General features: G+C 32.5%; 1 protein-coding gene across 3 annotated transcripts in view; it reads left to right on the forward strand.

Annotated features, from left to right (window-relative positions):
• LOC118192615 (putative fatty acyl-CoA reductase CG5065) overlaps window positions 1–14,850 on the forward strand; it is a 44,004-nt gene extending 29,154 nt beyond the window's left edge. For 2 of the 3 annotated variants that reach the window (XM_035363609.2, XM_085809679.1), the window contains 4 exons: window positions 674–913; window positions 3,588–3,717; window positions 11,016–11,143; window positions 13,868–14,850. In XM_035363609.2, the coding sequence (XP_035219500.1) occupies window positions 674–913; window positions 3,588–3,717; window positions 11,016–11,143; window positions 13,868–14,015 (646 nt within the window). In that variant the 3' untranslated portion in view covers window positions 14,016–14,850. The remainder of the gene's footprint in view (window positions 1–673; window positions 914–3,587; window positions 3,718–11,015; window positions 11,144–13,867) is intronic. The other variant, XR_004758791.2, reaches the window with a different exon arrangement.
• The last annotated feature ends 10,340 nt before the right edge of the window (window positions 14,851–25,190 follow it).

Below are 25,190 nucleotides of genomic sequence, written 5' to 3' on the forward strand. Positions count from 1 at the left end.
TCCAGAGTAATTTTACGGACAATAAAGTTATTTCAAGTGTTAAATTTTCAATATTTAACAGATGTTTTCAAGATTATAGTTTTGCATTTCTTTCACTGTGAATAGTTTTTGCATTAAACATGCCATTATGTTTACTTTTAAGAACCACATATTTCAAAACTAATAACTATCTTTCAACTTGAATTACTATCAATAATTTTTGGAAGTATTTCACGTATTTAAACTAAAAAATTTATAAATTTTCTGATATTAAGAAGACTTAAAATTTTAAGTTCGGTAGTTGTTAAAAGACGGTATTTAAAAACTTAATTTTAAGCTTGGACTTTTCCAAAATTATTAGCTAGTTCATATTTATCAGCTAATTGGCGTGTCATATCATCGTAAATTCTTTATGCACGTATAATTTTATAATTCCCCTAAATTTAAAATGTAGTGAAATGAGTAAACATTTCTGCTACCGGGAAGAAATTGGGAAGATATTTAGAAGGGGAATAAATCTGGAACATGAAATGTAGGCGTCTTATCGAATGCCTTACTTAAGTAACCTACCTCGAAAAACATACGTATTCCTTTTCAGTCGTATATCGGCCGCATTTCCCCATATGAATTTCTCCAAAGCTTGTTATAATATTCTACGCAAGCTTTGACAATTAAATTTCCATTCTTTTTGCAGACCGAATAGCATCTTGGTATACAACTGCACCTCTGGATCACTAAACAAAACTACATGGGATGATATAATGGCAGTGACGTATCCATACCTACTCAAGTATCCTAGCGCTGAACTTTTCCGGTATCCCAAAGGTAGTTTCCGTCGAAATCAAACCATCAACACCATGTGTATAGCATTTCAACACTATCTTCCAGCTCTGTTTGTAGATCTCATGGCATATCTCTTTTTTCAGAAACCTGGGTAAGTTTTATTTTGAAACTACAATTGTAATCCAATTAATTGTTCCCATTTAAAGTATGTGTATAAATATATAAATTAAAGAAAATAATTAATCCTTTAACTTATTAATGAGCATATCTTGTTTTTTGTTATAGTTATGTATTGAAAGGCAAATGTATTTTCTTTCTCTGATCTAATTGTATATCGTTACATATATATATCTCTTTGGTGTGTATATATATAAATGAAAGACCATCAATCTGAAGTATACTTCCTATTCCACCTAAAGAAGATAACTAGAATATGTAACTAATTTCAAGATGAATGTGGCAACCGATTGAGTAATTTCACGAGGAAAAAAGTTACCATGGCTTGTCTTGAACTCCCTACAATTTCTTTCCAGAAATCTTAAGGAAAGAAAGCCTTCATAGTAGAACAACGTTCCTACGACACAATGATCGATATTGTGGCGCACTTGCTGAAATAGATAGCTTTCCAGAAGTATCCGCTGATTCCATGGAAAACAGATTTCAGTACTTGATTTGATTGCTGAATCGTCAGTGAAGTATTGGGAACTGCTGCAGAGATTTTCAATAATTTTTTAATTATCGAAATGTCCGAAGCTGTTGGTGAATGGAAAAGGAAACGCACAACGTGCATGACATTACTGTCTGGCGGAAAACTTCTCTTTTTTATTAGAGAAACTAACCGGATACATTTTCTTGCAATTTATTTATAGAAGATTTTATCAGCAGTTTTTCTTGTCATTAAATAATCTTCACATAACTTTAGGTTTCAAGTTACCGTAAGGAAGTATTTTGTTAATAAATGTTTCTTAGAGGTTTCCCAGCTGAAAAGTAGTGTTCAATTATATACTTACGTTAGCCCTAACACCTTTAATGCAAAAGTAAAATTATGTGTGTTCAGGTTTTGCATCTGGAATATTAAAAATAAGATGCTTTTCTTCCAATTTATCTTACTTGGGCGTCAGCGTAGAGTTACGTTTATGTTCAACCGGCATGTTTAATAAGGCCTCATGTTCAATACGTCCAGAAATTTAATTTGTGAAAGATATATTACGGCAATATATTCGTCTTGTATGATTTTCTTCAGTTATTTATTATTGTGTGTTATATGAAATCAAGCATATAAAAAAGTTGAATTTCCTTTGTTATAAAAAAACTGCGTCGCTGACTCAACAACTGTTCAAAATTGCATTTATCCGGACTTTCTGCGTGTGAATTTTGACGAAATCACGTTACGACGCTCAGTTAGGCCGTTGTTCATATCGGAAAAATATTTAATACTCGCGATGAGCTGCGCAAGTGCAGTTCCGTCTTTATTTAACTTGAAAAATTAAAATTCTTTAAAAATGGCCAGTTTAATTTTGTCTCCGTTTTACATTAAATTGAAAAAGGGGAGAAAGATTGCTTTTTTTATTTACAAAATATTACATTGAAGAAATGTAAATATCCATAAATTTGAGCCTGCAAGTGTCTAATATATATTAAGGTACGTAGTTTTAGTAGCCAATATTTCATGCAGGTTTTTGATATGCACTGAATAAAGCTTTCAAGGTAAGTTAAGTTCCAAATTTACAACTGCCTCTCATCGCCCTTTAGATGGTAGATAAACGGTAAGTTTCGCTTAAGAGTTTCAGTGAGCGTAAACGAAACATTTTCCCGTTTCACTCAAGCGCAACGTACACAAAAGAAAAATCGAAGTTGACTCTTTAACAGCGTAGAGGCAAATCAAATTTTAGTATTTACAATATACATATCAACTTCTATCTCTAGTGCACAAAAGAAACATGCACCTGAGTTTTTTAATAAAATATTATTTCTTTATAATCTTATTCTGCAAAACACTAAAATTGTGTTTACAGTGATTTTTCTTATAAATACAATACGCGTTTCTACGAATACTCCGTTCAATTTGTACAGCTGGCTTACTTTTTATTGCAAAATATTTTGGTGAATTATTCTGTTTAATATACGTGAAATAACTTATGTGTAATCATAAGCGATGCGAAAGCTGTAAGATTAATTCTCACTAAACTGGAGCTTTCTTTCAAGCCTGCATGGATAACGCTTTTATCAATATTTTCAAGCCTATGTGAAGAATACTTTATTTTCACGGAATACCTTGTCAAGCTACACTTGCAGTATAGTTTTAATACCTTCATGATGCAAAACCTGTTCATTCTACATTATTACATGAATTGTGAAAGATTACGTTTATTTTCCTTTGGGAGTTTCTTTTCTGTTCAGAGTTACGTGGGCAAAGGAATGTTTACATGTCCGCAGAATTCGAGCCTTTAAAAAAATGCAAGGTTACATTTCATATTTTAGCGACCTATAAGTTTCTATGCGATTCTCATTTATAAAATCGCTGGCTAGACTTTAAAGGAGGAAGAAAAAGTATGCACAGTTCGTCATGGTTATGGTAACTCTTTTTCTCGCATGTAATTAAATATTAAATTTTCAAGATTAAAAACCTGCATTGTAATTGGGGGAAACTGAGAGAGACTAAAGGGGAAAAGGAAACGAAACTGTAAATTTTTACTCCTTTTGTTTTTTAAATACTCTCTATATCTCACTTGAATGCAAATAACTATAGACCTTCAAAACTGTTTATTTGGTTATACGTAAGTCTGAGAGAAGAACATTCTAGAGCAGAAATTTTTTATGTGCAGGATGATGCGAGTATATCAAAAAGTGCACAAGGCCACCCAGTGTCTGGAATACTTCACGACAAGAGAATGGGAATTCCAGTGCGACAACGTCCTCATGCTCAACGACAAAATTCCGCCTGAGGATCAGGAGGTAAATTCCTTATCTATTTGTAACTTAGTCGTTTTTTTTTTTTTTTTTTTTTTGGCTAAGATTTAATTTCCCCTTATGGGATATTAATTTTAGAAGGTGAGTATTTGCCGGAGACATTATCATACTTCATTAAAACTCGAGAGATCTTAGTGGATAAAATATCAAACGTTCAGTACAGTTATAGGTAGAACAGGGCGGAACACAAGAATTTCACCCGTGGTCAAACAGGTATAGTCTCATCTCACTAATTATACAGTTCTGTCCCATTTTTGAGAGAGAACACCCGGGGCGTGGTCTGTAGGTATCCCACCCCTCTTCTGTTTGCACTAACCGCTCCATGGAGGTAGGAAGTAAGATGGAGTCGCCCTAAACAAGTTTCTCCCGTACCCTGCTCTGAAGCACCGGCGATCCCTACGTGGTGACCAAAACATTGGGTCATTTACCTTTGAGTTCTATGGGATTTGACGCGTTCGGATGTAAATATTTTGTAATTACGTCGTAAATATACATATAAATGTATATATTTTCTTTTTCTACAACACTTCAGAGTCCTAAGTATGTGAAAACAACATATTTTTAAACATTTCATTCTGAACGGAATTAAATACTATACTTTTCACAGGACAGTTTTCTCAGGATGGTTTAATTTGAATGAAATATTTTCACAAGTTTTCGTTAATTACATTAGAAAAAAAATTAAGGTAATTCGATTTTGTTCGGTTAAGGTACAAAAATTAAGATCAAAGTTTATTGTATTATTAATATTAAAATTATGCATTATTTCTTTTCTATTTATAGAGCTTCTTCCTAAAATACTTTCTTAAATATGACATGATTTTTTGGCTTCTGAGGCATCTTTTAAATCGAAAAATGTAAGTCAATTTATAATTAATGCTCTATTCGGTTCATTTTAAATTAGAGAATTATTAGGAATTAGCGAAATACTTTAAAAGTATTATTTAAAACTTGTAATTGAGTTATAAAATGTAAGGGGAATAATTCTTTTAATTATACTTATCAGATTTTTTTTTTACCCTTCATTTCAACAATACATATTCCAAAACTCTTTATTACGTTCTTAAGTGCGCATCTCATAGCATTTGCTTTGCAATACCTTTTAACAGATTGCTTTCCAATACGAAAAATTCTTGCTTAAATAGTTTTATAACGTATTTGTCAACAGGATTTCAATTTGTTTACAATTCAATATTAAGTTTATTATATATTTAGATAGCATTTATAATCATTATAAATTAGATACATTTAATAATTAGATTTCTTCACAGTACTTTCACAGTTGTTTATAAGTGAATAAATTCTTCATTTCAAATACATTTATAAATAATTTAATGAATATTTAAGTATTTTGTCAAAGGCAGATGCATGCTTTTTGCAAGCACATGCATAAATACCCATACATATTTCCTATTTTTCATTTCCGGCATGTGCAAATCTTTAATTTCTGTGCATTCACTATATTTTTCGTTTAAATGTACTGTAAGGTATTTTTCATTCTTTAAGCATAACATTTTTCTTAAAATCTATATTTTTGTAGTGCAATAGCTTAGAATTTTATAAAACAAATTCATAATCAAAATCGCTCTTGTTATCGAAAAATAACCAAGATGTGATTTTTGCGTAAATGTCACTAAACTATACAAATTGTTATTATCCATCACACTATGAATGTTTCTTTCATGCGAAAGTGTCCCTTTTTCGATTTCTATGGAACTGTCGTGTGTCGAAATACTATCAGAATCTTGTCAAGCGAGCTTCTGAATGTAAACAAAGAACACCCCATCTGGTGACCCAAGCTTCAAAGCAGTGCTTCCCTTTTAGCGCGGGTTGGCCCCTCCTCCCTTTCCTACCTCCATGAACCGCTCGAGAGGAACACGACTCGCATCTTATGCGAGATGAATTTTACTCTCCTTACAACACCAACAACTGTTACTGGTATGTAGAACATATCGCATGACATCGACGGTGCCTCTGTAGATTCTGGCAAATACGTCTATACTGGATCTTGCAGTCGAAAGAAGAGGCTGATATTGCACATGTTAGCAGATTACAACACACGGTGACCCTGTGAGGTTATACCTCCATCCACACTGATTATGAGCAACATAGATTGCTTCTGACTCCTGATCATCCAGCACGTAGCAATGTAGAGGAGTTTATACTCCACAGCAGGACACAAGAGATTATGGACATTAATGGTGTATATACAGATGGATGGAAAGCCCGCGAAGTACTTTCTGCTGCATTAAACAAGGCTACATTTTATACATAAAAGGAAAAGGAAACTGAACGTCTAAAACATAAACTAATGGATAGGCGGCAAGCTGAATGGGATTACACATTACCTTACGGGGCATGGGCCCTTCCCACTCTACCATAGCAGGTTTGGAGTCAAGAGTGGATGGAAACTTCGAGTGTGGGAAGGAAGATGACCCCTGACCACCTGGTATTCTCCTGCTTGCAGAGACAGTAAAAAAAATTTAAGACAGCCTAGTAATAACCTTTGCATGCAATGGTTCACAAATTTACAATGTCTATAAATTAAGCATAACTTATGTAAGTTAGTTTAGATGAGGCTATTACTGCTTTAGGTTTGACACTATAAGAGCAAGTGTTACTGTGACATACATTGTATAAGTAACTCAGTAATTTTAACAGTTACAGTTTTAAGACACTCTCATATCTGTACTAAGTGTTTGAATCCAGAGTATTGCAAACTAATTTAAATACTAAGCGCGTCTAAATTTTGCCGTGATACTATGTAATTAAGATTATATGCAAAATTATATTAAGATACTACGTATTAAGATTATATATTTGCACTGTAAATATTTTGGTACTATAATATAAGCAAAATACCATCATTCATATTTACCCTTCTCACTTATTTGGATACAACCTGTGAATTTGTTTCTCATTACTAATTTATGGATTAACTAATATTGAACTGCATCTTATAGACTATAAGCATATTTTGTTTGTTTCAGTAGGAAGACAATATGTTTGTAATGTAACATTGTGTGTGACTCTGCCTGTAATGTAACATTGTGTAATGGGATATTTCGTAATGTTTTGTAACAAATTATGCTGTGCTATTGAGAGTTTTGACTGAATGTAATGCATCTCATGTATTACCTACAATCATTGGTGAATGAGCTTTAAATTTGATGTGCATAACATTATAATTTTAACTTTCATTCAATAAATGCAGTCTAAGCTGCTCGACAGGATCCCTGGGCTGTAGCTGGTTGAGAGTAAAAACTCCTGAGGTGGCATTCCAATTCCGCATGGTTATTGCATATACCTGGGCCAGAAGCCAACACGGTGGTTAACCTCACTTATCACTATACTGGCTGGACGTGGGGGGGGGAGGAACAGCTGTGTTTAAAGTGGGGTGCAAATGTTTCAGTATATAGTTTCATTAGAAACTAATTGGTAAAGTTAAATAAAATTAAATAATTCTCTTGCACCAATGCGCTGCAAAGAATGAATTGAACAAATACAATATTATCTTATTCATTAAAAGCAAATTAAAATTTTAATTTATGTAAATTAAATTGCAAAAAAATAAGATTATTAATTATTGCTGCGAACTAATTTGCAATATCAATTCAAATTCCTAAAGCATAAGTAAATAAAGGAGGAACAAGTAAATACATGAAAAAATATAATACAATCCAACGATTTCATCTTAAAAACTTTAAAAATTTGTTTAAAATTAAATTTAAGTTGCATAAAGTGAATAATTGTTGAGCAGATAAGAGACATATTTTCAAGGGTATGTTGCCTCGAAACCTAAATCTTCAATTACTCAATTCGTGTTTCGTCATCGATATAGGCATGGGTTAAGAATTACACAAAACCAAAAGTAATGAAATGTTTAAATGAGAAATTTCTCAACAATAGCAACGAAAAAAAAAAAAATCTCATTTAAAACATTTCGCTACTTTTGGTTTTGTGTAATTCTTAACCCATGCCTAAAATGGATGACGAAACCCGAATTGTGAGTGCTTTAAAAGTTAGGTTTGGAGACAACTGCCTGTTCAACAATTATTCACTTTGCGCAAATTAAATTTTAATTCTTAAAATCTTTTGGATTTTATTATAGTTTTCATATATTTACCTATGTTGTCTGAATTTGAATGATATTGCAAATTAGTTAGCAGCAATAATTTACAGAATAAATTTGTACGTGTGTGTAGGGAAGCGCTGTTTTTTTTACTTTTTACCAAATGATTTAGTTTTCCTATGCATGGGAACTTAAAGCTGGTAACCATTTTAATGATTGCTAGTTCGTTATTTGTTGCTTGCATCAAAAAATACATACATTGATAAACCTATTAAGATTACTGCATCATCCTGTAAGTGTCCTCTAGAAATGGATTATTATTATCCTACTGTTAGAATGCATTCATAACTCTGGCTTAAGAATCAGCGATCGCGGGAGTTAAATCCGAACTTAATCCCTTCTTAATCCTAACAAGAGTTTATACTAGCAAAGCTACAAGTTGTTTTTTTATTTACTTGCTCCGCCCTTAGGCACTACACGGAAGAGAGGAATGCTTTCGTGGAGGACTTTCTAAAGGAAACTGGCTGTTATACACGGAGAAAACCTCGAAACAGCCATGCAGCCAACCCGTTCGCGGGATTCGAACTGCCAGTGTTCAGTGATTATTACTACTCGGCTTCTGGCGAGCTTAAGCTAAGAGTTTTAATATCATTAAGCGGGAACTCAATATGAAAATTTAACCACCAGTGTATTTTCTATATTGTACGACGCGTTCCTATTGTATATAGTACAATTTAATTATTTTTCGCTTAAGTGTAGTTTCTCAGAGGTAGTGGGACAAAGTTATCCAACATCTTTTAATGCGATATATGATCATATAATGATGAAAGGTTTAAAGCTTCCCTCTGCGAGAACTGAAGTTCCTCTGCTTATTTTAATTAAGTTTATAAAACGATCAAAAAAGAATAATTTTCCTTTTATAGGAGATAAAAGGTAAAAAGATGCACCACTCTTGCGTTACATCTGAGAATTCTAAAATATTGCCATCAAGACAGGTTGCCTTTCAGTGCGTTGCTACAGTTAACCACCGAGACCTACTACTGTGTTTAAGAAATAAATTTCTTCATGCATTCATTACGTGCTGTAACATAACATGCACCTGAGATTTACTTTTAGCTATTTGATGTGCTTCCGAAACGACCCTTGAGGAGAGATTCCTTGGTTCTTAAACAGTTGCATTCGACTACGTTCAATGACTGCCTAAACGTTATTTTTCTGCAAGTATAAAACTTAAAAATTCCTACATTGAATAAAGTCTTTAATCATGAAAATTTTAAACATTTCACTACCGAAGGGACTTCTTCTAAACTGCTGCTCACCAGTAATCAAGTTGATAAAATTTCTGAATACTAGGAGTTCGATCGAGGTTCAGACCTAAGTGAACGAGCCGGCTGTATGAGTGCTTTCGTGGGGTTTCCCTTGTATGTAAAGCGAATACAAGCCATTTTTCCTTTTAACATACTCTTTAAGAAATCATCTTTTCTCTTGGGTAGATAACCCTAGTGTCTTTTGCCATAATCAAGAAATCCAGCATTCGTCCAAATTTCCGAAAGGTCACCAGAAGTGTAGAATGCAAGGACTTACAACTAGCCGAGGAATTAAGACCGTTGAAAGCTGGTAGTTCGAGCCCAGACGAAAGAGGTTTTCTCATGTGTAAAGGTGAATATGAGCCAGTTTCCTTTAGTAGCTCCTCTTAGGAGGCATTCTTGTGTTTAGGCAAGTAGCCCTCCTGTGCATTGCCATATTCCAGTTCAAGCCTGGTTTGGGCTGCTTGTGAGGTGAATAATCCGTAGCATTGGATTTTCATGCTTATTCTTATATTTTCGCTAGTCAGTTTGCATCATAAAATCCTTATTACGTTTATTTGCTGTAGCATTTTGCGATTTATAGATTCGATGCATATTTTTATTGCTTTAAAGAATGCTTTGGAAGTTTCTTATTTTTTGTGTGTACGAATTCTTCAATTTAGCTAATAATAAAAAGCAAATAATAATAAAATATTGTTAAAACAGCCTTAAATGTGTTTAAAAATGTGTAAAAATAAGTGTAATGACTAAACAAAAAAACAACAAAATAGGTGCAAACAAATAGAGAATATATAAAATATCTAAGGGATCTCTGCGAAAACCACAAATAGAGTACCAGAAAGCTGAAAGTTTAAGATGTAGAAGTATTTTGACGTTACAGCTCGAAACTATTTGCATGATTAAGAGTAAACAAGGTATTAATTAGATTTTTCCTTTTTTTTTAAGGGAATAGAAAAAATTTACTTAAGAAACTTTCTTAGTTTAGACGGAGCCTATTTATAAATTTAACATTATTTCTGTTCGTTGTTTCTTGGAGAATAAATTTTGATCCAGTCAATAGCCTTTTCCTCCCACCTCCACACATTTTTACAATTTTAACTTTCTGGTTATTCTGCTGTTTTGTCAGGGATGCCTTGTTTTAAGTGGACCGTCTGTATTAAAATAAATCGCATTAAATTTATTCCGAAAATATGCAGACTTGACATATGAAGTGCGACTCTCTTATTTTCTGTTTTCGTTTTCAAATCATCTTTATTTGCAATATATTTGCCTGCAACCCAGAATGTAACAGAATGTGTTCAAGAAGACTGCAAATTAGGCGTTCAATTGATTAAAAACAAATGTTACAAGAAAAATATTCCGTGCATTGCAAAGCAAGTGTTATAATTAATATTCAACTCTATGTATCTTGCATATATGTATATATAATATATGATGAGAATGTGTGTGAATATATAAATATGATAACGCAGCTCAAACATGAGATTCAAGTCATTCTTTACAGGTAAATAAATCAGTTCTTTCATAAAAAATAATGCGCAGGCAGTCCAACAAGTTGCTGGAACCCTCGCTTAGATATATGTTAAACATATACCATTAATTCAGTACTTTTTATTCCATCATTCTATTTTACAGTTTTATGTTATGATTGTTTAACTACTTCATGTGCAGTTATACTATTTTTAAATATTCATGTCTCCTGCTTTTTCAAAGTCTATAAAAATTAAAAAGCAGGTGAGGATGACTAAACTTCACATTAAACTTTAATGTTCCATAAAATGTTTTCGTTAAAGATGCATCAAAGTACTATAACATGCACATAAAAAAATTATGAATTTCAGTGGCAGTATTACTATTTTGTTGCTGCTTTCCAAATATTCTAATTCTGATTTTTTTTTTTTTAGGTTTTCTTTTTTGATATCCGTAAGCTAAACTGGTCTTACTTTTGGGAAAATCATGTTTTAGGTTGTCGGAAATTCATACTGAAAGAAGATCCGTCTACGATACCAGCTGCGAGAAAGAGTCTGAGAAGGTTTGTTTATTTCAATTCCTAAAATATTTGCTAAATTTTGAAATACTTAGGTTTCTAGCTTTCTAAGACTAGAATTTCCATAGAAATCTTTACACAGCACTCGCGTACTTTAATACTTCTGTTAATTTAACCTGAATCCTTAATAATCATACCAATTCATTTTCACGTCTATTAATTTTAACATTTCACTGTTGTGAATGTTTATAGGCGTTTGTAAATTTTGTTCACAGTGTACTCTATAGGCTCCCTAAGTGTTTAGCGAAGTTCGAAAGTGGCCTTTATATATGCTGATTTCATTATCCTTGGTTTAAAAAATGAGAATCTTAAATTAAAACTGGCACTAACCGAAAACGTACACTAACAGGAGGACAACATCCCAGAAGCATCCAGCAGTTTTCTATCTATACATGGCAATCGTAAGAAAAGAATTAACTGTTTTGCTAGCCTCTGAAACTGTATATGATAATATATAGCATAATTGTTTTGTATTGTTTTATTATTTGCTGAGAATTGGACTAAAAGTTCAGAAAGTACTTTTCATACTCGTGAGACAAAGAACATAACCCTTCAAAAGTAAAATATTACGTGTAGTATGCTATGGCATTTATTTATTAAACTTTGCCATACTTCTACATGTCAAATGGCCATGCCCGCTACACAGGGTGCCCAGATGAAAACCACAGATCGAAAACCATGCTAATTTGATAAATATGCACTGTATGTACTTTGTCTGATACAACTAAGGACACTTTGCATCTTCGTTCTCATTACACGTTCTGCAATGCGTCCATTTACGTCCATGTTTTATACGCGCTAATAAAAGAGCCGTACTAAAATTTGAACTGGGCATACTTTAATTTTCATACCCTGTATAAGATGTATGTTGCTACTCATGATTTCATATATCTGCGATAAGTCTTGAAACATACGCGTGATTATGGGTACATTACTGCCTCTACTGGCGGATTCGTTTTCAATTAATATCGCTGACATAGCGCGTTAAACCGGTATCACATCTACTACCCACTCTCAACAGTGCGTATATGGAAACAGTTCCACCAATTTTCGCTTTCGGGAGATCTTTGGTTGATTGACGCGAAAACCAGTTCTTTTGGGGAAATATACAAGGGACAAGAGAACCATTTTCATCCCAATTACAAAATGCCCGGAGAACCCACCGGCGGACGAGCGGTTAAGTCGCTGAACACTGGTAGTTCGTTCCGAGGTTCGAATCCTGCGAACGGGCTTGTTTTCAATTTTAGTTTATATTTAGTTTGTTTGATATTAATTTTCGTCTAATTAATGTTATGTTTTGGCATTGCGTTAGTTATAAAACACGTTTAACTTCTGTAAGACCAAACTGTTGATTCACTAGGAAAAACAGAAATCATCTGTAATGTATGATTTATATAATATCGCCGATGTTTGACCATGCTGAATTACTTTTATTGCAATAAACTCCTGATAGGAGGGCGAAGACAATTCCCGTTAATCTCTGGTAACCGCCAGAAATCTCCACTCTTCTATCATCTATAATCTGTTATTCATGAAGATGATCATTCTGACACCTCGTGAAGCTCAAACGAGGTCGAGCGGTAAAGGCACTGAACACCGGTATTTCGACCTGAGTTCAATCCCGGGCAAACCGGCTGGCTGCACGGGCGTTTTCGTAGTTGTCCCCATGTGTAGCGTGTATAGGAGTTAGTTTCCCTTAGAATATCCTCCCCAATGGCATCCCTCCCCTTAGGCAGATAGCCATAATGTGCTGTGCTGTAATTTCAATAAACTACACCAAACCAAAATACCCGGAGACATCGGTTACCCTGACAGATGTTTCGGCTAAAAACTCTCCTGTGGCAAAAGCTCATGTCTCGGGAAAGTTTCTCTTAGGCTCATACATCATTAGATGCGATAACTTCATTAAGCATCTTTAAGATTAGGCTGCATATATAATAAAAATAATTTAAATTTTTATTAGGAAAATATTTTTGAAAAATATTCTCATCCTTCGCATAACTAAAATCTTGGATCTCCCTAAGGAGTTTTAAAGGCCCACCAGCGGCTAAGTAGCTGGTAGTTCGACCTACGCTTGACTCGAGGAAAACGGGTTGGCTGCGTGTGCGGTTGTGTTTTTCCCAATCATGTGTTAAGTGCATATGCGCCATTTTCCCTTATAAAGCCCTCTACAAGGGCATTCCCATCTCTTAGGCAGGTAGCCTTCGCCTGCTTTGCTGTAGTCAAGTAAACCAAAACCAAATCAAACCTTAACAAGGTTTTAAAAAGAAAAGGAAACATGCACAAGATAAATATGGTAAATTTACATATTATCTCTGAAGAGCTTTTAACTTCTACGATTTTGCATCATTTATGTTTGCCAAAATTTTTCATTTTTACATCTTTTTTAAAGTTACACAAATAATGAAACTGAAATTTATTTGCAAAAATTGCAACATTTTCCGTGCTTCTGAGTCTTCATGAGTCAGTTGCTTTTCCGAGGTTATTTTTTACTACTTTCGGTAATCTGTATCCAGGCCAACAAGCAACCTTGCTGTCAATTTTCGTCCTCTTGTAGTAATGGACTCTTTCGAGCTCTCCATTCTTCCATGTGAGATTGTGTCAAGGGCGTCGTTACATGATAGAAAGGGTTAAGGCTCGATTAATGATTTAATCATTTTTCATTTGACGAACTTTTATAAACCTTGACATGCTTTTCTTTTCCCTTAGGAGATACTTCATCTCTCAGTTCATTCACTTCTTGGTGGCAGTAGGCGTCTGGAAGATATTTTTCTCTCGTATATTTTCGGTCAGCAATGTGTGGTATGCCTTGTCTGCTACAGCTCTGAAAGTCCACGGATTGATGCAGGATGACTAAGAGTCGAGGAAAAGGAAAATATTTTAACTTATTTTACGCTTCTGAAGTTTTGAGAGCAGGATACCTCCTGAATCTTGCCCAAAATGAAGAAACATTCCCTCTGCTGTATTCCAAGGTTTACATTGAATTTCCATGCTTATTCATCGAAATCATTAATTGTAATATTTTACGTCATTAATGTGAATACTTTTAGAAAGTTTTGCTTGGATAATGCTACCAAAATATTTGGTATTAAAATTTTTACAAAACTCTTAAAACGGATACCCAGCGGGCATTATTTGAACTGACAGACTAGAAATCCAACGGGTGTAAAACTGAATATTCTTTCAAAACAGTTAATGCTTCAGTTACACTGAATCTTGTAACATTTGTTTCTGGAAAATCTAATCCAGAATGACGAACTTATCTCTGTATTGGAGTTGCATATGTTAATTGTTATTATTATTTTTTTTTTGTTTGTCAATTGAGTATTACCATTTTGTGGAGTTTTCTTCAGTATTAGTCACTGTTGTGTGCCACTGATAATACATCATATATGAATTTCATTTAGATTCAAATGAGTTAATTGTTAAAGTTTTTGCGAAAGAGGGCAGAATTCCCGAGATTTTACAATCGGCCAAGTTCCTAGGGTTTCTGACTACTTAAGCTAATTTTTGTTTAATCTTTCTCTCCTTATGAGATAATACTGTATTATATATTGTAAAGTAAATTTTGTATTTAATAATAAAAGGCCGAGTTCTGTATTCATACGTACTTGAAATGTGAACTGTGTATTTTTATATAGATTTTACAATATATGCTGTACTTCCATGTAATAAAATGTTGTTGTCTGAGACGTCTTCTGGAACATTTTTTGGGGGGGTGTTCACTTAACAACTAACAAAAACTCTGTGCTAGGGAGGAAGGAAACATTTTCACACACATTCAAAAAAATGTACATATGTACATCCTGTATTCGAAGTTCTTTATTACATAATGAGGTAGTTGCATCATTGAAGACTTTGTAATAGTTTTTTTTTCTCTTTAGTCTCATAGTAAACAATAAACCACTTTCGGTTTTAATTATGGCAAGGAACTTCTAAATAGTTAGCTGTTCTAAATAATTACTTTTAGAAACATGAATTCTAAATTTTGGCTTAGACTTTTTTTTATCTTCCTTCGTAAATAATAGATGGATAGTTATAATGCGAATATCTTCATTTCTGTTATCGCTGACTTCATAGTGATTTAACATTCAAAATCCAATAAAAGTCTAAGCTTTTCCTCCAGCGATAGTGTCGGGGACGGTTACTCGAGTTTTACAGGATTTCTCTACAGTAATTTTTTTTTTACTCCAAATTGAATTGACTAAAATGCTTCATGAGAATAAGTTCTTTGAGTAGCAACTACTCGCGGAAATATTTGACCTGACTAGAATTGCCGGTTTGGCTTTAACTTATAACTCGAGTAAAGACGAAACACTTTCATATTTATGTATTTTTATCAATTATTGTTCATTGAACGGGAGTTGGTTTGTTCCCCTTGAAAAGTCAACTAATTTCCGATCAATGACAATAATTACATGTTTTAATTTTTCCTTTTACAATTGAAATATTATTCTTCGTGATGATTTAACTCCAGTCCCCGTTAAAACATTATTAACATTTTGCTTTCAAATTACTTCAAAACATCTTTCAAAATATAACTTGCCAGTATGGATGCACACTTTTAAAATAATTCTACTTTAATTAAACTTAGGAGATAATATAATCAATTAATCAATACTGTTTAGGAAATAAATTATTATTAACTAACTTTGCAGCAATTGCGCAAGTAATAACTTGTATTCGCACTAAATGGATTTAAGTTCATACAACATATTATTATAAATATATATATTATTCAGGGGGGGTTACGCCTGCAGAGAAATGCACTTTTCCGTGTTCTGCAAATATGTGCTATAATTACAGTTCGAGAAAATTTACATCCGTTTTCAGTCAAAATAATCCAGATATACTTTTTAGATTTTATTGTAATAACATTCTTTCCTGTATCGTTAAGAGTACTATTCCTTTTCAACGAAGCTGGCATACTGAATTGCAGAGGGGTTGTAAAATGAACTGAAATACATAATAAATTTTAGTAAATTTGTTTCTATGAAGGTACTGAATGATCCATGATTAAAATTTCGTTGTTGTGACTTGAAGGTCTCATGTTTTCAACGACTATGTTAATTTAGTGTTCCTTAAGTAAGTATAACTTACGAATAAAGATTTCAATGTAGCAAAACATAACTCAAATTCGCGCTTAATTAGTATCTGATCTTTATATCATTTTTAATATATGCCCGTAATTAACAGCAATCTAAAAATTAAACCCAAGGATAAAACTCGTGCATAGAATTGACGATGAATATATTTTTATATAAAAGATGCAAGAAAGGACAGAACAAAATATTTCGAACTGGTTTCTTCACTTTTCCTTACAGTATAAAAGGGTTATATACTTGCGCCATGATTGTTTTAGAGTGAGGATCTCTCATTCTAAAGTATAAGTTTCGAATGTTAAAAAATATATTTTGTAATTAATCGGACTATTTTACTTAAATTATTTGTGCGATATGGCTAATTTTTAATTTTATGTGTTGGAAACCGATGTCATAAGTTATATCACCTGAATCAAAATCAAGTTTCAGATTTGTGAATAAGTGGGGTTGGAAGAAAATAGACGCTAAATTTGTTATGACTTGCCTCACTTGTCTGACAATAACATCAGAACAAGCCCACAAAATGCATTGTCGCAAGGAGTGCAAGATTGCGCTTGTCGTTGGCAAGACCCTTGGGCACCATACGACTTTGATAATACAAACTGTTAGTGCATGGTGGTCTTATCCACTAATTTGTATAGTTTCAGAAAAGGAAGAGAATTAGTTTGAATTACTTTGCTAGCCTCCGTGAAGCATTTCTTTTGTTTTCATGTTTATATAGCATGCAAAAGTTGTATTCCACATCACATTCCTATCTTGCATTTTTTGAGTATATAAATCATCGTAGGCACGGTTTAATAGTTTCCAGCAGGAGCGTTATAAAAAATTTAAAAAATAAATAAAAATAAGCTAGAGGTTAATTAAAATCAAACCAAATAAAATGAATGATAAATAAATTAAAAATCCATGATAAATATAACGTAGAAATTAAATAAAATATAAATAGAATTGGAGAAAATTAATTACATTTAGACTGAGTTTGTAGAAATGCTGCTGGAGTTATTAACGTTTAAAACTAAGTTATTTTCATACTTTGAATTTTTTTTTTTTACTTCGATAGAGTTCGGCTTATATTAAAATTGCTTACATAACGAATTCCGGAGCCATGCTTCGAAAGGGTCTTGCGAATTTAAGCGATAATTTAGGTGAACTAAATACGATGATATTTTACCCAGAAAATCTCTTAGCTAGATTTCGTAATTTGTTTGAATATGGTGCTCTAAGGCAGCGAGGGTACCCGAATTTATTTTTTGTAAATTAACTAGCATTGTTAGGGCAACTATTTGAATCCATTTTTACATTGTTTTTATTACCGTTAAAAGCAAATGTCTCTAACGCCTCAGAAAATCTAGATTTGGCTCTAATGTATTTATACCGTGATATATATCTTATTCAAAGATTTGAAGACGCAGATTTGCTTAAACATATTTCGTACTTGCCAAAAGATAAATCCTCCTGATGACGAATGTTTGTACTAAGAATAATCGCATTTCTTTGGGAATACATTTATATACGAATAGCTTGTTTCCACAATTCAAAATTGTCTCGAAAGAGAAACGGGCTGATTGATGAGCACTTGTAATTCGTGATAGTGTTTAGTAATATTTCTTCAAAGTCACAAATTTTTATTGAAATCTGAGCGACGTGAGATATTGCAGCTGAAAGTTGTAGAAAGAAAGAATTTGAAGTTTTTAATTGTTTACGTACATATATATTTCCGTGTGTGTTAAAGAAAAATTTAGTAAATAAAAGAAAAGTAATAGTTTGCTATTATTCTGAATTTTTGTTCTGCTTGGAAAGTTTTCGTTACTTGTTTAATTTAAAATAATGTAAGGTATTTAATGTTAATTCAACACTTCCGAAATATTTGGTATAAATGCCAGACTGAATATTTAGCTATTAAAAGCTCTGAATTAGAAAGTGTGAAGAAAAAAAGGAATTTCTTTACGTCCCAGCTTTTAGATTTCGGACGCAAAATTAATATAAAGTGGAATTCTTTGCTTTGTGTTATTATTACCGTCTGTGGATGTTTTGACAAGTATTTCGAAAGTAAAATTTTTAATTTAAGTGAAAAAATTGTTTTGTTAAAAAAAGCTTTTCAGTTTAGTTAAAAAAAAAAAAAAAAAATCGCTGCATCCGGATCGCATGCAATTTCAGTCTGAATTATTCCTAGCTTCACATCGTTGTCTTTTAGGTAAAATCAATGTTCCCATTTGCTGGTGCTGCCATCTAGAGGTCTATATATAAGCAAATTTTGTAGATTTTGTTTCCGTTACAGGTTATCATACACGAACATTATGATCAAACAGTTGAACGTCCGATCAAACAACCTCGACCCATTCACCATAATACTGCTTATTAGGATAACTTATGGCTGCAAATAATGCATATAGTATTTACAATAGTGTACCTGTATATTTAAGAATGCTTTTGAATTCTTGAGTACAGTGTAATTTTCCAAATTCTGCTTGAACAATGTATCTTCAATTCTTCATATATTATTTCAAGCTTCAGACTTGCGTCTATTTAAGGGTTTTGCAGTCTATGTTAGGGCTTATGTTTTCCTAAGACCACTTGTGAGTAATTCCAATGCTCCTATTGTTGTGTAATTCAAATACTTTATTATCACGTATTTCATGCTACTTGATGGCGCCATCGTACAGTGGATCATTTTTTTCTGTGTCACTACAAGCTCGAATAGCTTTTTTCTCGCCCTTTCACAGCGGCGAAGAATATGTATTCTTTGACAGCGGACATAGACTTTCTTTGACATATTCATAGACTTTTTTTGACAGCGGTGCTCTGAACTTGTTTCATAATCAACCGCAAATTGCCAACGGTATCACCATCTACGGTATCACCAGTACAAAACCGCAATGACCTAATAAACACGAAGGTGATTTTGCTTATGTTCGCGTTTAATATAAAATTACATAAAAAGGCAACCTTACTTTGGAGGAAGTTTTGAATAAAATTTTCTAGATTTCAAAAGCGAACACACAGGACCCTCTTATTCAGGAGCAAGAAAAAGAATTTTCGTTTGGTCCTGAAAAATAAACCCCGTGCGCAGACCACATAGCAGCAAATGTATGGTATGGATAACAAACATGCTGCTGAAGTAGAGGCGGAGCCCTATGGAACTGTCAGGAAAGAAAAACAAAAATAAATAATAATAAAAAATGACTAGTAAAGTAATTAATAATTAAATACTTAATTATTACAATAAAATAATTAATGATTAGGATAATTAAACAACGAATATTAAAATTTAATAAAATGTAAAGAGATAATTAACAGTACAATAAGTTATTAAATAAATGTTAGAATAAAGTCCTGGACCTTGACTTATGTGGGGTTTCGATTGGAATTACAATTTCACACAAAATGTAAGAAAGAGCTCAACTGGTCTCCGGTTTAATTTAAGCTCTGAATGTAATGTACTTCTTCAAAGCATGATGGAAATAAAGTCCATTCTTCTTCCCGCACCCCAATGAAAAGTGTTAAATTGGTTAAAGAGTCACTGATGAAAACACACAGAATGTTACAAACAGTAACAGAATTTATTGAGAAAATTTTAACAGATGATCTGTGGGTATGAAAACAAAAGCTGAAGAGTCCACCATTTTCTGACCACGATCTCCTTTCAGTATGATTCTAAATTACAAGCAGAAGATGACAGGGGAACAAATTTTCACCGAATCCGAGAGTTAGCTGAAAAAAAGAGTAACAAATGACAGTTTTCTTTCCCCATCTTTAGTTACATCGTTTCAAAAAATCTGCCGTTGCTCTTTTCCGCGTGAAGACACTACCGTTAGAAAGAAAAATTTACCCACTGTTATAAATTCATTGTACTTTCTGGGGAATAAGCCTCTGACATGTAGGGTGGGGGCTTTTCTTTCCTTCTTTTTTCCTTACTTATCCTTTCGACTTCGATCCAAGGGCTTGTTTCTCAAGGAAAGAGAAGCATTCATTTAGAAGTTAGCAACGATTTTTAATCTTATTTTATTATTAAAAATAAAATTTTCCAGATTAGATTTCTGCTAACATTGTTGTTCAATTGCTTTAAAGAAGTGTTGGAGCCTTCTTATTTAAGACTGTGGAGCGCTCCGGCTTAAATTTATGTTTTATTCCAAAAACTAAGAAGCTCTGCAGCCAGGCTCCGGTAAGTTACTTGTTAAAACTTGTTAATGATAATATTTACTTTAGTATTTACTTTTTTTCTGCTATAAAATATAAGAATTTATTTAATTTAGTGGTAGTCAACAGGAAATGTTGCCGATATAATTTTTCTCTCGAAAACTGCTTGGCACATGCGATCCTCTAATGGAAAAATTGATGTGAAATTTTGATGCTGATGTGAAAGTTTTGATATTGATGTGAATATTATGTGACATTTAATCACTATAAAAAGAATTTTGTGAGGTAATTTTACGTATATTTGTTATGCATTAAATGTTAGCCAGAAGAGATTAGGGTTATTTCCGAGATCAGCTGCGTGGTAACTAGTAGCGGCCGAGAAGTCGCTGAACCTGGGTTCGATTCCAGTTCCGACCTGGCTTCTATTCCAGGCGAACGGGCTGGCTGTATGGGCGTCTTTATGCTTTCTTCAATGTGTAACGTTTTATGAGCCAGTTTCCCTTAAAAAGTCCTTAATGAAAGCACCCCTCCCCTTTCGCAGATAGCCCTAAGTGTTTTGCCATAATCAAATCAACCGGAGAATCAAGATACGATATATTATTCTATTATTTCATATATTGAAAAGAATTTTTTTTTTTTATCTAAGTGCGCATTTCGCCGACTTTTGGAAACATCTGAATATTCAGTTTGGAATCTCACGATGAATGAAAGCGACCATACTGGAAAAAAAAAAAAAAAAAAAAAAAAAATTAAGAAGTTTTTCTCCACAGTGACTGCGTTATAAATAAATATAAATGCAAGAGCGAAGAGTGAATGAAAATGAATGGATTAACGATTAGTGCAACTTTGATGGGTTTGGTTTGGTTTATTGAGAATATGGCAAAGCACACTAGGGCTATCTGCCTAAGGGGAGGGATGCCTTCTTGGAGGACTTTCTAAGGGAAACTGGCTCGTATACACATTACACATGAGGAAAACCACAAAAACGCCCATGCAGCCAGCCCGTTTCCGGGATTCGAACCTCAGACCGAACTACCAGTGTTCAGCGATTTTACTGCTCGGCAGCTCAACTTTGATGGGATCTCATCTAACTTTAACAACTGGATGGTAGCGAACTTTCACGGACATTATAATACAAAAGTACCAATCTTTGAACGTAAATTTTGAATATCAAATAAATTATGATCACAGTGACATTAACAAGGAGGAATTCCCCGTTAAGCGAGAAGTATTTCAGAGTTTTATTTGTCTTTATTGCTCGAGAAATCGAAAAATTAACATGGAATGGCGATCCTTTTGAATTTTTGCAGTTTATTCTAAAATAAAATTTCCCGAACAAAATTCCAAGTATTGCAACACTACTGCGAGCTTTCCTCTCAAATGCTGTAAGTGTTGCTAGTTGTGAGAATATTCTTCTAAATAAAAGTTAGTTAAGATCTACAAATGCATATTTTACATTTGAATAATGTTTACAAGCCATCAAGTAGACCTCTACGATGTCACTTATGGTTTTGGCAAGCAAAATAATAATATAATTTTAAAATGCTGGAATTAAAGTTCATCTTTGAAAATAAACGTAGAGTTCTAATTTTGTATGTTGTTTTGACACTTAACAGTATAACTTCTTTGGAAAATAATTATTTTCTTACTTTCATTTACCCGAAAGTTGAATGTCTATAATACTGCTACATATAATGGGTTTCATACAGACAATAAATTTTAAACCAAATCAGAAGTTTACTAAAATGCAAATAATATTGAGTACTATTTCTTAATTTGGTGATTTATACATTTATATCCATGTGATCATTTGTGAAATTACTTATATTGAGTTCTTAAAAGCATATATCAAGTACGTGTTTGATTTTCTTTAAACAGAAATTACTATATAATACAATGTTTCCTTCACAGTATAACCTCTTTGGGAGGTAATTATTTTCTTACGTGTATTTATCCTATGACTGAATATCTACAAAACTGCTAAATGTCATCACAATTTAATAAGAGATTATATTTTTATTGATTTACCCGAGGTGACTTCCTTCGTTAATAAATTTTTAGCGTTTGTAATTTTTCTTTGTATTTCAACTGATGATTATTTCCTAGGTACCCTTAACGACGATTATTTTCGAATTTAATGATTGAGTGATCCTATGCACTCAGAATTTTACCTTATTTCTTAAATTCTCTGTTCATAATATCAGATATACTTTCCGTAATCTTAATTACATTATTCATTTTACCCAGCGTGTTTTCATACTTGTTAGCCATACTTTTTGCTATATTTTACGAGTGTAATTACTAAAACACGCGTTTTTTTGTGTTATATTATTTAATGTTTTGAATTGAATGTTATATTATTCAATCAATTAAGGTATGATGGGGTAGTTTTATCATCTTAAACTGATAAACAAGCGATTAGGGAAATGAGGCCTTGTTAAACAAGGATATGTAGTACATATCCTAGTAGTGGTAGTTTAACAGGCTGTCACTTTCCTAATGACTTGTTTACCGAATTAAGATAATAAAACTACACCATCAACCTTAAATGATTCATTTTCATAAGGTTGGATATATTGGCCATTGTCTTGGAAAACGTGATGCTACATTTCTAACAACGTGAAATTTGCTTAATGTATGAAATATGCATAGAATTATATAAATATGATTAATTTTTTAACTTTAATGTATTCTTTAAGTAGGTCTTTGAGTATTGTAGTCTACGTTCTGTATGTAATATAGATTGTTCAGCTTTTCTTATGGTTTGCATTGTGTAACTGTAGTATTATGTGAAGTTTATGGATACTGAGCTTCGAATATGGAACTTAAAATAGTAGTAAAAAATGTTAAGTAATATAGGTATAAAATTTCATTGATTCATTGTAATAGTTTGCGTATGAAAAATATAAACTTCTATTTTCGGAAAAGAATACCAGAAATGTATCAAATCATGTGATAAATCTGATTCGTCTTCAAGTTCGACTGAAGTGATATAACTTTACATAAGAATATGTAAAATTTTCAATGCGAATTGAGATTTTGAAAATAGTTTTCTATTTTTGATACTGTTTCATCGCGCTAAGTCTTCAAGCTCTTATGAGATATCATTATTATTCATAAATTTTCATGAAAGATGAAAAATATTCGATTTTTTCCTTGAAATTTTGAGTGTCATTTAGTAAGCATCTGCAATTAAACTCTCTAATTAATGTGAAATGATATATATTCTTCGAAAACGATTGGGCTGTGTTCTTAAGAGTCTACGAAATAGTGAAATGTTTCGTATGAAACGATAAAAAACTTGCATATAGTTCGGTATATGTTCACTCTCATTATTGAAGATCTCTTCCTAAATTCCAAAATAGTGATGTTTTTACTCTTACTATTTTCAAAATTTGGTACTTCAGGAATTAAATAACTGTATAGATGTACTAAAATATCAAAAATTCAAATATTTTATTAATTGGTTGGTTTTATTTAAATGGTTTAGAAGTAAATGAGCGGTATGTTAGGCAGTTTCTTTCAGAAATATATCCGTATTTGAAAACTCTGTAGATAATTTGCCTTACTGAAAAAATTGGTCTAAATTTTTAAAACTATATTGGTGATATGATGCTATGTTATCATTTAGAGTGTGTTTTCTCTTTGCAAATAGTGTATAGAGTTATAATAGGAATTGAATCTTCTTTCTATAGCAGAATTTATTAGTATCTCTAGAAGAGGAATTAGAAAAAAAAAATCATGTTTTTGTAAAAAATAATATAGTATCTGGTTGTCATTATGGTAGAAAGTGTTATTCAAAAGTTTCAGAGTGGTAAAATATGATGCTGAAATGACGTTTTCTGAAAATAATCAGTGTATTTCTCAATATTATACATTAAAATAAATAGTCAAAACTAGAAGTCTTTTACACAATGTGAGTATGAAAGCCATTGAAAAATCTGTTGCAGTCGTATAAAATTTAACTCGAAGATGAAAATCTTTTCTTGCGTGATTAAACAATATCAAAATTTGGTTTGAAACTAAATCACTGAGTGCTACATATAGATGTGATCGTGATTGTTTCAAGACCTTTTAGTAGAAGATATCCTGTTTTTTAAGTAAAATTATTTTCCTTTTCCGACGAAAGTAAGTCTAAAGCTAAATCTCTGGAAAAGTGAGATAGATATTCGGATTTTCGTCTGTTAGAAGAAATGCGCATGCCTACATAAAAATAAGATAGGAGTATCACTGAATTTTCTCGTTCGTACAAAAGGGTAGATTTAGAAAACAAAGGAAAATTTCAAAAAACTTTGGTTCATTACCTTACTCTTACTTCTTAAAAGTTGATAAGTTATAAGAAAACTCTTTTTAACCGTATACTGCTTATAAGAAATGATTTGTTACTCAGGTTTTATATTAATGCATTACAATATTTTACATTTCGTTTAAGTATTGGTATGGTTTTACTGTTCCTAATGAGTGGGATTTTCTTAGCGTGTACGTGCATATTAATTGCATTTTCCTCAACAACGCTTGGCGGTAATTTAATAATGTATCGCATAAATATTCTTTTCTTTTAAAAATCCTAATTGAAAGTTAATTAAAATTATTTGGATTAGTGTTAAATGTATGTAGGTGCTAATTGTACTACAGAATGATTCATGACTTTTCTGTGTACACTGACAAGGGTAGATAAAGGGAAATTCAGGTTTTTCCCACTGATAGTAAATCCGGAGCCAATAAGAATCTGTTAAGACTCATTTTTAGGTAAATAAATTGATTTCTATCGCACATTTTCTAAACATTTGTTG

This window comes from Stegodyphus dumicola, chromosome X2 (assembly GCF_044657685.1).
Source record: "Stegodyphus dumicola isolate Sdum_Otavi_A_Nest chromosome X2, ASM4465768v1".
In the NCBI taxonomy this organism is placed as follows: domain Eukaryota; kingdom Metazoa; phylum Arthropoda; class Arachnida; order Araneae; family Eresidae; genus Stegodyphus; species Stegodyphus dumicola.